The sequence below is a fragment of the Dromaius novaehollandiae genome, chromosome 16, assembly GCF_036370855.1.
Source record: "Dromaius novaehollandiae isolate bDroNov1 chromosome 16, bDroNov1.hap1, whole genome shotgun sequence".
In the NCBI taxonomy this organism is placed as follows: Eukaryota; Metazoa; Chordata; class Aves; order Casuariiformes; family Dromaiidae; genus Dromaius; species Dromaius novaehollandiae.
This window is the reverse complement of record NC_088113.1, coordinates 18,611,506-18,626,752: the sequence shown is the minus strand read 5'-3', so window position 1 is coordinate 18,626,752 and position 15,247 is coordinate 18,611,506. Positions and strand designations below refer to the sequence as shown.

The 15,247-nt window shown below is 42.8% G+C and overlaps 1 protein-coding gene across 1 annotated transcript in view; it reads right to left on the bottom strand.

Moving 5' to 3' along the window:
- The window catches only part of COL9A3 (collagen type IX alpha 3 chain), a 49,186-nt gene that overhangs the window by 26,823 nt on the left and 7,116 nt on the right, over positions 1-15,247 (bottom strand). Inside the window, exons 5-11 of the mRNA XM_064521613.1 lie at positions 11,660-11,695; positions 11,057-11,128; positions 9,436-9,489; positions 3,540-3,575; positions 2,187-2,210; positions 1,599-1,652; positions 842-895 (exon numbers count right to left, since the gene is read on the bottom strand). Of these exons, the coding sequence (XP_064377683.1) occupies positions 842-895; positions 1,599-1,652; positions 2,187-2,210; positions 3,540-3,575; positions 9,436-9,489; positions 11,057-11,128; positions 11,660-11,695 (330 nt within the window). The remainder of the gene's footprint in view (positions 1-841; positions 896-1,598; positions 1,653-2,186; positions 2,211-3,539; positions 3,576-9,435; positions 9,490-11,056; positions 11,129-11,659; positions 11,696-15,247) is intronic.

Genomic DNA, 15,247 nt, shown 5'->3' with positions numbered 1-15,247 from the left:
ATCAATGCACCCTAGATACCTAGGCACACAGTGCAAATTGCAGCCCCTGAACCCAGAGCCGTCACAAGCATTACAAGCTGTACCAGTCCTCAAACCAGACATGTCAGTCATATCTACTCCCCTGGAGACCCATAGCTGAGCTACATGAGCCTTGAGTCTTAGGTTGTGAAGGCAGTGGTTGAGAAGCAGCACCATCTCTGGTCCTCCTCCAGGCCCAGGGCAAGTTCCCAGGGAAAGACCTCCCAATACCACTATTTGACTCTCCAGAGAAACCACAGCGAACCCAAAGGAAGCCTGCTAGTCTCAAGCCTTGCTTGCTGTGAGGTTGAGCGACCTGCTCTTGTGCTGCCTTCTGGCAGGACTCTCCTGCTCCGTGTCGGGGCTGGGCCACGCGCAGTGCCCAACACATCTCCCAGGGCTTTGCTAGTGCAGCTGGACTCTTGACTACAGGAGCCAGGCTCAACCGCTCTTGCGAGGGGCCTCTCTCAGAGGTGTAGCACAACAAAAAGATGAATCCTGTAATGATCCAATCAGCTCTTACTTTAGAGGACAAAAAGTCCACTCTGATCTGTCTACGCCATAAAGCCTGGATGTTGTTTGATTCCTCTACCCCTTATAGCACAAACAACAAAGAGGATATAATCAGCACGCAGAAGTGCAGCCCAGGAACAGTCACTGCTCTCCTTGGGGCACAGTGTTTATGGCCTGCTGAAATTTAGCCCGGAAAGGGAGTGCTCACAGCAATAACAGCCAATAAAACATGCACATTCTGGCAGTAAGGAGAAAATCCTGAACTCCCCATGGGGAATTTTCTCACATTCATTTGCAAGTCTCAACTTACGGGAGGTCCTGGAGGTCCAGGAGGCCCTGGGAAACCTGGCAGACCAAAAGGCCCCTAAAAAGAGTGAGGAAAAAATAAGCATTTCCCATATGAACCACTTGAATGAAAATGCGAAGGGAGAGGAAGAGTGATTATCAAATACCATTGCATATTTGTGAATGAGGGACAAGATATCTCTAAGGTGGCTGAACTGCACCTCTCCTTCTGCAGAGGATTATGTGACTGCAAAGGGAATAGCAGATACATGAGCAAGTGTAGGGAGAAGGATGGGAGAATACATCCTGCATCCACATTCCTGCTCTCAGTGGCTCTGCACCTCCAGTGGAGCTGCGGGCACCCAAAATGAGTGTTTGCTTCTGCAGAAGGGGCCCAGTCAGGTTGAAAGATCAGACCCATTTTGCTCAGCTGCTTCATATCAAGGGTACTGAAAGAGGTGGAATAAAGCTCTCAATAAAGAAAGTGCATGACAGCTGGTAACTGACCACCATTATTGTGACATTGGCTGCTCTTTTGTTATTGCTTATAGTCAGTAAAGGAAGATACAGCTGCAAGCAGTTGTACACCATTGGCATTGCACTGGTAGACTGGAGTGACCCTACTCAAGCTGATACAGGGAATAGCATAGTATGGGCTTTCGTAGAGCTTGCACAGTGTCTTGCTCATCATGCTCACAGAAAAATGGGCCAGAAATGAACCTCCTTCTTCCGTGGCTGCAGCATGTTCAGTAAGTGGGAATCAAATGATGGGAGAAACTCACAGAAGGACCCCGAAATCCATTTCCGCCTGGGAGTCCACTGGGTCCTGGAGGTCCCTGTTGAAGAAAGAGAAGAGCTTTACACCCTTGGTGACCTCACATAGCTTCCAAAGTCCAGGGGCAAACAGTTTGGCTGTACTAATTTGTTTAATCCTGCAGAAGAACCCAATCCTGCACCCAAACAATCAGTTTGCTGATGCACACTCTTTTCTTTTGCTCCATCTCCCTACGGAGCATGCTCCTGTTATCACAACACGTTACTAACACCTTCCCTCCTCTCTAGCATGGGGCAGCTCTGAGGTAGCCCAGAACCCACCGAACAAAAGCTGCTCCAGAAATGGCCACCTCCAGCAGCTGTGAGGCTGCCATGCTTTGAATTTACACCAGTGGCCAACTGCTCTGGGGTCAGGGTAAACATAAAAAAAAGCATGTTACCCACGTACAGAACTCCATATCCCTCTGCCCAGCGCAGGAGAAGGAGCTAAGGCTTGGGGTGGATGTGTAGCACTCGGCCAAAAATCTTAGAGTACCCAATAAAGTTAATAGGATAATTTAAACCCTTTTTTTCTGAAAAAGAGCCTCATTACTTACCGGAGGTCCTGGTAGTCCTTTGCCCTGGAATCAACATTAAAAACAGGAAAAGATGACTTAGAAAGTGAACACATGAAGAAGAGCAGCACCTTAGAGAATGTCTCTCTAATTTTTTTCTTTACATTTCCTTAGCACTCCCCTGCCCCCAGTTATTGTAATTTGCAATCAGAGCAGAGCTGGAGTCTTTTAATGAATCCTTTTGTTGCCTCTTATAATTCATATTCCCTTTACATCCCTGTTACCTAAGAGATATTTCTTCTCTAAAGAAAGCCACATATGACGTGACAGTGGGACACAAACACTTATGAAGACAATTCCAATTTGTTAATCTACCTTTCCTGATTTTTTTTTTTCCTCCTGAGACCTCACCTCAGCTGACACCTGCTAAAAGCCCCATGATGCAAGAACTATGAGTGGTGACAACACAGCAGGGTATCAAGTTAACTATGGCCATCCAACAAAAGACATCTAGACTTGCTGCAGTGCCACATCTGTGAGGACTCAATAGTCTTTCTCTCCTGCTCTGTTCCTGTGTCTGGAGAGCACATTTAAACAGGCAAGAAACAAGGTGTGGTGACTGCTTCTGTACTCTGTCTCCAGCTCATGACACCAGAAGAACACAAGTATTTGACTTGGTGCAGCAAGCTCCACAATTAGGCTCAGCTTGCTTGAACACTTCATCAAGAAACTGATATATTAATAATTGCTGGAAAAGGCTGTTAGTTTGCTTAGCCTTAAGATACTATCTTTTTTAGATGCAACATTAAGGAACAGATTTATCAGAGAAGTTACATTTAAAAATCATTAGGCTTCATAGTGAACGTGGATATATATTCATTATTTAATTTGAAGGAAGGGATTTGAGTTTTTTGTTGTTGTTGTTTTTACAAAAGACATTAGTTCTGATCATCATCAGCTTAGCGTGATTCTTCTATTATTCCATTGACCCAGACAGCTAACATTAAACGTGTTAATGAGGTGTTTAACAAAGCTATATGGATTTCAAAACAAGCACAGAATGACCAGGAATTTTTATGCAGCTGAATAGGTCAATATATGAACGAGGCTAGTTTTTTTTCCTTACACAATACGAAAAACATTATCTAACAGAGGGAGCATTTGACATGCCAGTCTTTATCCCAAACTGGATTGCTTTATATCACCTCGGTCTCAGAACAGGCCCTGGGTTACCACAACAGGTCAAACACACATATTTAACAATCTCGATCAATATTTTCACTCATTTCAACTTGATCCCTTTATTTAGGATACTAGGCTCTATCTTTTCTCGGTGATGGTTTTCACATAACATTACACATCATCTTTACATATGCAGCTCTAAAAGTTACTTACAGCTGGTCCAGGTGGTCCAGCAGGTCCTAATCCACCCTACAGGAACCAAACAGCGGAATATGAATTAGCAGGTCGATCACAGACAAAACAAACTCCACATGGCAGGATGCCAATATCTGCTCTCCTAGAAAAGTCCAGCAGTGTCTTATAGAAATAGCACACGATTTCAGACACTCAGCTGAATTTACAGATAAAAAGACAGAAACTTCTGGATAACGACTCTGACGTTTCTGATTTATTACTTGACTGAAGAACATTTTAAGACAAAAAGGATGGATGTTCAGAACTGGCCCTCAGCAACTTTCTTCATCATTTGCCAAGCACATCCGAGAGTCAGGATTAGATCACAAGCTGCTCCTAAAAGACTAAACATGCATTTCTGCAAATCATAGCAGGCCTCGGATTAGTCTCCATGAATATCTAAAGGTTCATAAAGTCAATCTCATTCATTTGAAAATTTAAAATGATTTCATGAAGTAAATCTGATGACTAAATTATTTGAAACTATTTACAAGCTTTGGACTTGTTCTAGTGAATTTTATTAACTCATACATTTTCCCTTCAAGCAAAGACATCTTGATTTGGCAGCTTCTGCCTTTTCATTAGCTTCCTTGGCAAATCCCCAATCTGCTTTTTCCAATTTGCATTCTTAACTCTTAAGCTTGACTAGTGTTTGGTGATCTTACGTCTCAGTCTAAAATGAAGTAATTCTTGAAGTTATTCAGTTCCTGCTTAACTAAAGATAATATGACAGACGGGCCTTTTTAATCTTTTATTATGTTGCAAATACGCCAGCTCTGGACAGTAGACTGTAAAATTAATTATAGGTAGTAATTCTGAAGCAGAAAGTGAATGGGAGTATAAAATGAACAAATAAAAGAGTCTTCATTATACGAAGTATTTGATTGTCACTGAGCCTACAGAAAGATGGAGCAAGACAACCGGTTATGGAAAGACCGGCTTTCGACAGTTCTGTTTTGGCAGGTGAAGTCATACAGAGGATTTGGACTGCTGCACACTGGTGCTGTAGAAAAGCTTTTTTCTACGTGTTTCCTCCCTAATCAAATAAATAACTATACAGGCTCGGGGTGGTTGCTGATGAATAATATGATCCCCAGACCCCTTCACTTCAATAATTAGAGGATTAGCTTTTGTATAAGTACAATGCAGCATTCACTATAAATAAAACATTAGTCAGCAAGAGGATAAATCACAATGTAGAGGTGATCAACAACTGTAATGCCACTCTCTGGGACTGCAGTGACTAAGAAGCTTGTCATTCCCTCCTCCTTAAAAATATATATATATATATACACACACACAGGCAAGTACACAAGTGTGACAGCACACCAGAACGAGGGTCTAAAAGGCCATTTGCTACAGATCTTGTTGCTGTCTTGTGACTGTTACTTAGAGAGATAAATGTGGAAACATCTTCAGAGTGGTTCAAAAACCTGGGCCAGGCTGGGAGAATTTCTGTATTAAACTGATCCCACTCAAAGAACCACCTATAAAAAAAACTATCATATGCCATAACAAAAGTCAAGTGTGTGTGATGTAAAGAAACCTGGAGCTTTAACTAAATTCTGTATGATGAAGATAGAAGGAGTGATTTAAAAAAAATATATATATATATATATATCTTCTTTTAGTCAACAAGCCTGGCAAAACCAGTTCACTGAGATACAAGGTGTTTTCTAAGAAACAAATTTTATGATAGCTCCTGCATGGCATAATAAAACCCCTTTAGTGCTTAATGCTAAACAGGTATGCAAATCTTGGCAGGATCAGAGCTCAAAATCTGAATTCAGTTTGCCAAAGCTGAGCTTCTGGGCTTCTTGTGAGAAGCCAGAATACAACGACAGGACCCAAACTAACAATGCATCAGGGCCTTAAACTGCAGCTAGTAGCTGTCAGAGGCCCTGGAATGAACTATTTACAGCTTGCTACTCCCAGGTGGAAAAATCAGCATCATTAACAAGATAGTCTGCAGTTGCTCAGTACTCCTGAAGCAGAAGCAACAGCAGCATAGGAAGTGAAAGTACGACCCAATTCAAACCATTGTAGACCGATAACAATTCTCAAAGGAAAATAACACAAAGCCTCTAAAAAGTGGATCCATTAGAGGATAAAAAACTCGGAAACATTTCCACAACGCTCATTATGGATACCAGGTAGTGGGTTGTCTGAAGAAAGCAACCCAAAAGCCACACGTGGAGAAGTCCTGCCCCTGTAGGAGCATTTTGACTGACTGGCAGTCTCACTGTGGGACTGTGCACAGGGACCTGCTACGGTATTTCCAAGAGGTGCTGCCTGTGCATTGCCGACTGGCGTCCTCAGGTCTTGGAGCCTAGTCAGGAAACGGCTTTAGCCGCGATGGGGAATGCAACGTCAAAGGCAGGCAGCTGATGAGAGCAGAATCGTTTTGTTACTCATTTCAAAAAGCACAAAAAAGGAGTGGTGAAGGTGAAGAAGTGCCTGTCTAATTTGGGGTGAATGACGAATGAAATAACAGTTTGCTCAACAGCACCAACACAGCCCTCACAGAGAATCTTTCTAAGCTACGCTGATGCTCGGGAGCTGTAGAAGAGCCACATTGTTCTCAAGGCCCTGCTGAATACAGCTCTTACCTTGCATTCGTATTGTTCTCAGCTGATGTTATTCTGTGATAAAGGCAGGCTTCGTAAGTGAGAAGGTGACAGACTCAAACACAGAAGTCATGCTGTTATTTACAGACTGTGTTAAACTCCGGCCAGAAAAATCATCATCTCCCTACACAGGGAACAAAGAGCGACTACAGCGACTCTGGCCAGCTGGATTCTCCAAACCGGTTTCCCACAGGTTCTCAAAAGGCTGCACAGAAGACATCTGGGGAATGCTTTCCTGAGGTGGAGATAAACTGTGGCCCTCCCTAGGCCCAGAAGAACAAGGCAGATAGATGGGCAGACCTGGAAAGTATTGCAGACCACTACCCACTTGCTGGTGATCCCAGGGATGACTCCAGCCCTCTCCTAACTCTCTGCATACCAAATGAGATTAGAAATGTTTCCCTTGTTAAACTTAAAGAGAAAGATGCCGAGGACACAAGTGCCTCATTAAGAACAGTCTTGTGAGGAAAGGACCATAATCCAATAAAAATCAACTCCGTTGCAAATGTCAGCTCATTCATTTTTCCTGCTGCATGTTACTCTGCATTTCTTCTGGTCACTTTCATCTTTAGTCCAAAGTCCTTACAATCACTAATGCCTATGGAATAAGCTGGGATCTCTTTCTGTAAAAAGAAAACATTGAATTCCTGGCAGCTACTGACTTACACCCTAATCCTGCCCCCACTGAAACCAGCTGCGGAGACCCCTTAATTTGGCCCAGATGCCAGAAGGTTTGTGGCAGACCCAAAGTGCCAAGCACTGGCACTTCACACTCCTTAATTTTGATATTTGAGAGTCTAAGATAGAGCACATAGTAGTGAACATTCCTGGTACTGTAAATGATCATTCACTCCCTGAGCAAGCTCATGCGACTCCATTAAGTTCATTAATAACTTATTGTCTGACTCGCAACTCATTCTCCTGATAACAATGTTCCTTCTCTTTTGATTAGAAAACAATCTTTATGTAATTTTTTACTCTAAAGCAATATAATTTCTGCATATACAATTATGGAGCATGGGAAATCATTGACTAATAAGACATTCTGAATCCATAAATAAATACAAGTAATTATGTACTCTTAAAGAACCAGCACTTTGTCAATTGTTTAGAAACCCGCTGATTTACTGATGCTTTCAGCATTGCTTATAATGTTAAGTGCTGAACTTCAAAATAGTCTTAAGAAACTCTCCAGTGAAAGACACCAGCATCCAGCAGCGAGGTAAGAACTCAGCTCCTCCTGGCTAAAAATGAGCCATTTTTTATTGAAAGACTAAGTAGGCCTGATCTGATCCCAGTCTGTAAACAGAACCACGAGAAAACTTGAGTTTTCTGAGAGTGACAGAAGTGTTTACGATAAAAACCATTCTGGTATGCCACCTTCATGGTACTCTATCCCTGGTCAGACATGAATCTCTGCTGGTCTGCTGAGTTGGTGCATATAGACCAAAAGAAATATTTATTATTAATGTTTTATTAAAAACTGACCATCTTCTATGAGCACACAGCCATATGCCAAACACTCAGGCACTCCACCTCAGAAAAAGATGCTTATTCACAAGAAGTCATAGTGTTAAGCATGAACCCAATCCCACAGGAGTCAGTAAATGCCTGCTTATATTTCAGTGATTCCTGCAAGACTGAAGTTCATTCTTAAATCAGGACAGAAGAAATAAAGTCAGGATCATGACACTGTCCTTTTAGAGCATTAGAGCTTTTTTCCCAGGCTTTTATTAGACCAATTAAAACAATTTTCAAGATGGACCACTGACCTTGAAAAGCTCCCATAAATGACAACAGGTCCAAAGTTTGCCCCATGCTGACAGATCAAGTTGTAAGACATGGGAAAGCACATCAAATCTGAGCATGTAGTTACAGTAACTCTGCTCAGTTACTCTGCAGACTAGGAGCTTGTGTGCTAAAGTGGGCAAATATTACTACCAGGCACAAAACTGCCCACAGTCTTCTGCGTGTGGTCCTGAACTTCTCTATTTTAAAAACGAGGGAACAACTCCCAGAAGGTGCTGGACTCTTGCCACAGACAGCCTAAGAGTGGTCAAGATTTCACAGTCATGGATCTCTGGGGAGAAAGATGGGCCTGAGGAAAAGCAAAGGAGAGAGTTTTTAGTGCAGTGCTGGTGGATGAAGGCTTGGACCTGTGACTAAGATGCTTGGGTCCTGCCATTTGACTTTCCCAGCGGTCAATGAAACTGTTCCCTGCACACTGGAAAGGAAGGAGACTGTATCAAAGACATGTGGCTCTATCACTCATTTCTTCAGCTAAAGGAGACAACTCGGAATCTTGAACTTTGGGTAACTGCTTGGGACAAAAAAAGGGGTTATTGGGAAATAGCGAACATGTTAGAAAAGTCCACTATGAGCACTACCTCTTTTTATCTCCCCATGCTGCGATCTCTGTTCAGCCCATCTCCTGCAGCCCCTGAATTCAAGAGACCAATGAGTCATTAAATGGAACAAGCTCGAGATGCAAGCCTTATCTTGCCACACTGGGAAACAATGACATAGTCATGTTGAATAAAATGTATGCTGAACGGCTGTCTTACATCTTGTTCTTAATGCCATAATAGAGGTTTAAGTGCCTTTCTGGACCCATCACAGAGGATCTGAAGGGCATTTGTAAAATCTCAGGCAGTTGCTTCTCTATCCCTGTGTTGGCCTTTGGCAGAGCTGCAGTATGCAGGAGGCAAAAAAATCCTTTTTTTTTTTTTTTTTTGCAATGCTGGGTGGGAAAGTCTACACTAAAACAACTGATAAAGTCAACCATATGGACAGCCCCAGAATTAATGAAAGGCAAAAGTTTAAACAGTTAATACACAGCAGCAGGAATTATAAATGTAACAGGGTTGTGTACTCAGACTTCAAATAAAAGCCAAAATAGCTTCACTTTGATAAACTTCTTAATTAGTCTATGTTTCATGCTGTTTCCTTGAATGCTTCAAGGAACTTTTCAGACACTCAGAATATCACAAGATCTGTTCTGCACTGGTATTCTCACCACTGAGGCCATCCACGCGCATTCAAAACCCTACAAAAGACAGATGGATCTCATGCCCTGCTTAGAGGAAAGTCATCTGGAGCTTCATTTCAAGGGTCCTAATATTCTGCAATGGTTTACAGATAAATAAGCCATCGTCATCAACCCCCCAATATCACCAATTCACAAAGAAACCAGAAGTCACTACAAGTGATGACAATGTTCATTTAAATGAGTCTAATGTGGTACTCACGCGATCTCCCGGAGGCCCATTTGGGCCAGGTGGGCCATCAGTTCCTGTTAAACCCTGTGAAAATGAAAGGAAAGTGTGAAGATGGAAAAGAAACACAGTAATAAGAGCTGTAGAGAATCCCAGTCACTGACACAATCACGAATCACCTGGATGCCCAACTCTCAGGAGAGCCTAGCCACGTTCTTTCGCTCTGTATTCAGTTTCATAGGAAGGACCAGAAGCAAATCAATCTCTGCTGCTCCCTATGCATTTTAGGTGTGGATGAACAACCACAAAGTAGTCATATTACTGCAGTTTATTGAGTTGCTGTCTCTCAGCTTAGCTGTGGAAGCTGGCTGAATGCTTCCTCCTGGACTGTTGTTAAAGAAAATGTGCTAGCTAAAAACTTACACGCACTCAGTTACCATGGCAGCAGGTTGGTAAGCTGTGAAAACCTGACTGTACACAGTTATCTGTCCAGATCTGCAGGGAAAAACCCAGGCCAGTGACCTGCAAGCCTCAGCTAATATATGAGGCTGGATTTCCAGGAGGATGCTCAATAGATTTGCTCCAGAAATACCAAAAGATGCCCATATTTCTGCAGAGCTTTCCAGTGCACTTCTAAGGATTTACAATGTTTTATTCTAAGAGTGCCATCCTACCAGTTATGCATCTGAAAACTGTTTTTATATTGCTTGCTTTACCTGTGACTTGGAGCTTATTAACAAATGTTAAGAAAAAAAAATAGCTATATGTTTCTGAAACTTGTGAAATTTCAGCTTCTAAAGACTTGGGTTTACTTTGGGAACATAGCCTTGTGGAGTCAGATCCTGTAAAACCTTCTCCACTAGGAAAATTTACTCAGTAGTTCTAGTTTCTACCTTCCAAATTTCATTTGGCAAAGAGAACAGCAGCAGACAGTCTACTTCTGGCAACTCTCACTTCCACGTTCTCATTGATAGCGCTATAATGTGAAGATCTGGTCAAGAGCTGTGGAGAAGGATGTCAGTTAACTAGACGTTATTTGAGAGGAAGCCTTAAGCAATCTGGTTCTAGGGACTGCAGCTTCCTGAACGATGCTGCTCCATACCTGTACCCCATGATTTAAGACATTTATCCTGAACTCAGATTAGGAGGCTGGATGTATTTATAGTAGAACTTGAAGTAAACCTGAATTCTTTCAGTTTACTTGGTTATTTCTCACATCTTTGCTTCTTAAGTTAGACAAAAGTTGCTTAAGGGGCAGGTCTGCTTCATGGTTAGCATAGTAAGCACACAATGTTCTCCTGCTAAAACGATGAAGACAGCTAACATACATTCTCCTCACTGTTGCCATAAAAATGCAAAATACTCTATTATGTGATCCAAACAGATCACCTGGAACAAATCCTATAACTGACCTGTGACGCAAAGGTTTTGATTTCAGAATGAATAAATCCAGGCATTTCAAAAAACAGAGATCTTTCCAACGTGCTAACTGCACTTTCATCTCTTAAAATTTCTCTATCACACAAGACATATGTAGATCCAATACCCACTTTGCTTTTCCAGTAGACACAATGAAAGTTGATGAGATGCTTGGGAAAACACCCGTGCCTATGCAAAATACTTAAAGTCTAAGAGAAGATGGCAAAATACTCACGTCCACTCCAGGAAGGCCAGGTAATCCGGCTTCACCAGCTGCTCCAGGCTTCCCTGGGGCACCTTTTGGCCCCTAAACCAGATAAACAGGAAAGTATTTTTAATGTTATAACCACAGAAACATGGCACCTGATGATACAGGCTAGAAGATGGAAGTTCATTTATTGATGTATTAATCTTTAAGCATCCAACAGGGAACAATTCTTCCAGAGAGATGAAAATTGTCATGAGCCGGGTATATGCAGCACAGTGCGGCCCAAAGCAAAGAGCCATGCCACCAGGGACAATTTTCAGCACCCTCTGGCAGACTAGGCAGCTGAGGCATACTCTGTCTGATGCCAAAAATGACCAAAGCGGCTTGGTGCCAGTTTTTGTTATGCTGGTGACGGGTGAGCTTTGTTTCAGACATGGCCTCCTCTAGCATCAAAGCAGGAGCATGCGTTTGTCCCCAGGGTCAGTACCGAGTATCTTCACCCGGGTACACGAGCCCCTTGCGGGAATCCCACTGCAGATCAAGACGCAAGTGAGCCTGGTATAAGGCTAGTGCTTGTGTACTGTTTCCTTCGCAAGAGCAAACAAGTTGGTATTGATCAGAAATACTTACTGGTGGACCAGGCAAACCAGGAGGGCCTGGCTCTCCCTAAATGAAAGAGAAAAGACACCGATGTTAGTGCCAAACCTCTCCCTGCTCTTGTCTTTTTGCAACAGTTGCATACCCAGCTGTGTTAGAGCTCAGGTCTCCCTTCATGCCCACTCTCAGATTTACCACACTTAGCACCTCATCAAGCTGCTATGCTCTGGATCCTGCTAACCCTAAAGCAGGAAAAACCCGGACAGCCTTTTCTACATTTACAATAGTAGACCCAGTGAAACCCACATATAATTCCTCAGCCTCCCAAAGAGAATCAGTCAATTCTGAATGGCATCCAACATGTGCAATTTATCCCAGAATTACTTTGGAATTTATTTTCACTTGGGCTTGCCTGCAGGTGGGGCAGACAGAAAGCTGATTTACTACTCAAGGTTTCACACATCTTCCTGATGAAAGAGAGAGAGATGCAATAAGATCCAGCGCTCTAGGACATATTATGAATTTGTGATACTCCCAGGAGCTGGAGACTATCAGCAAATGAAGAGCTAATAAACTGTCTCCAGACACTTTCTTCATACCATTAAACTTTGAAAGCAAAAGCAAATGCACAACCCCCCCCAGATGATTTCTACCTAATCCAGTCACACAATCTGGATTTTATAAAGGCTTCCAAAGCCCACCTACCATATTACACCACAGAATCAGTGGTCATTTTTTCCCCATCCTAATGGAAAGTCACTTGTAAGAACAGCATTAAAGGTATTTGTGAAACAAAATTTAAAGAGCCTTTGAATCACTCCTTCCAGCTCAGCAGCTCTTGTTCAGGAGCTTGCGTGGCCCCTGGACAACAAGATATTTCTGTTTTATTGTTAGTTCCTGAAAGAGGTAACCATCTGTGTAAAAAAGGAAAGGAGCTTGGCTGCAAAGCCAAAGACCTTGGCTCGGTTCCCTATCTTATCCCAAGGCAAATCACTTTGCTTCTCCGTGTCCCAGATCTCTGGATGGGGCCCTCCCTTCTGGCTTTAGAATATGAGCACTAAATACTGCGAGAGGCTCACATACTGCAAGAGGCTCACATACTGCGAATGGAGGGCACGCTGATACCCTGGAAGAAGAAAACCTATATGGAAACAGGATAGTTTTTAACCGAGCAAGGCTAGAAGTAACACTATCCGCACTGTGGGCCTGACGATTAGGAGTTATAAGGCAGGAAGCAAATCGGTGGAATTTATAGCACGTTTCTATATTTAATGTGTCGGCAACTGTGAAGTCCGTGGGCAAATCTCTCGCAAGACTGGTTGCCTTGATTTGCGCAGGCACAGATTTACATACCGCACAGCGCCTGAGCGAAGGCACAGACCAGAGGGTCATTAAATAGAGGGATCTTTGTGCGCTGCCTTCATGAAGCAATTCCTTTGCTGTCCCTTGCCCACAGATGTTCCATAAATAGTTATCATTATCATAGGTGGGGAAGGTCCCTTGGCAGGAAAATGAAAGGGGCAGTTCATTTGGAAGGGATGGTTTGGAAAAGCGGCTAGAAAAGGCAAAATAGGTGGTTTACCCCCTTCCCTTCATTACTCTACACTACCAGCCCCTGCATTTTTTCGGGCTTGCGTGATGGCAATACATACCTACAGCAAGGCCACAGCATTAGCGAAGGCTGTTCAAGACCATCTTAAACCTCCATCCTGCTGTTACAGACCCCTGGGGAACTCGGCAGGAGCACTAGGATTTCAGTCAGCTGAATCAAACGTCTAATCAGTGTTTATATCCCTAATGCCAGATCACTGGGAATTAGAGGCAGCTGCTGTCAGCAAAAGGAAGTGCTCTCCTGAGTGTTACAGGAGAAGGAAGGAAGTTTACTCTTTCTTAGCAGGTCTGCATTAAAGTCAAACCAGGGGGCAGGGGAGTGGAAAAGCGTGATTTTTGAGAAGTGACAATGGCTTATTAGCAATTTGGGGAATTACATCCCCAGAAATAATTCACAGGAACTTGTCGCTAATTCTTTCGATCACAACATGCTGTTTCTATTCTTGGGAAGGAGATATTTTGCTTGTTACTGAGTATGGGATGTGAAGTGTATTAAAGGCTGTAATTACAAGAGATGTCAGAGAGACTGAATGATGCAGTTCCCAACGAAAGGCAGGAATCAAAGCAGCAGCTTCTAGAAATCGTGCTTATGGGGTTCATCCAAGGTTTGTTTAGAGATGTCCTGAATAATTCAGCTGTATGTTATGCACTGCTCACTGCCTCAAGGCCAAGAGTAGGGGACCGTTGAACACCTTGGCTGCCCTCATTTAACTAAAAAAACATTCAGTGATTCTGGCTACACAGCATTCATCCAAGCCATCTGTGAAGATACGTCTGGAGTGTCTTTCAGAACTCAAGAGACTTGCAGAGATACTGTCCAGAAAAATTCTGGTTATGCTTAAAAAGTCTCCTTGTTAAAGAATAAGATAATGTTTTCATTTATCCATTCTTTGCAGTGGTAGAATTCAAACCATCACTCTGGCTCCATAAGTTCCTCCCCACTCAGTGCTATGAAAATGCAGAGCAGTGCCGGATTTTATATGTCATGAACTTTTCAGAGGGTACTCCTAGAAAAATGGTAGCCCTTAAACAAGAAGGTTGCATCAATGTGCTCAGCACTTGCCACAGAAAGCTCAGCTCTGGATCTCTTATCCTATGCAGTTCCTTAAAGACCTAAAGATCCTACTGAATACCAGAAACAGTCTTGGAGTCTGTCCCTGAACAGCTGAGACCATCTCACATTAACAGGACACCTGGCTCAATCTATATCCATAAGAGAGATGTAGATTCAGCCTGTTCAACAAGAGAGACTATTCCTGCTTAGTCAACACACCAAGCCTCAAACTACGACTGCAAGATTTAGCATGTTAAATACTTTTACTTGATTAATTAGGACCAACTTCTTCATATTAATTAGATGTTGTTGTCTGGTCTTGCACTGCAACGAACATTCTGAATCTTTCAGCAGTGGACAAAACAGCCTAGGCTGATGTGACCAACATTGCCCTGAGTTCCTGTTTCCAAGAGCAATCAGAAGTGATGCAGTTCCAGAAAAAAGGGTAAAACATCCTGTAGAAAGTAGGAATTAAAAAAAAAAAAAACCACAATTGCATGGATTTGTTCCTTTCTGGTTCCCTGAAAGCTGTACAACCTGAAGGCTTTATCCCTCCCAAACCCTTCTTTTTCTCCCTATCTGCACAAATAGCCACTCTTTGCTGAAGTCTGCTGACCACACAGATGTCCTGCTGCAGTGAGTTCCCCACGTTCACTGTGACTAACCTGAAAGAGTATCCTCTGCCCTCTTCCCGTACGTCCCCCCTTAAGTCTTTTATCGTGAAAAATAGTGGAGAGAAACTGCCAATGTACCAGCTCTGAACTTTTCATGTTACAAAACCAGAGTGCAATTTGCAGTAAACTGTCTCCTTTAGTCTAAGGAACACTTTAGAGGGAATAGCTGCAAATCAATGTTTTCTCTTCAGATCAGCCTTGCTTACAGAGCCACTATGAAAGCGCACTACTGTAGACACAAAAGCTCCTTGTTCACCATTTACCAGGGAACCAATATATCTT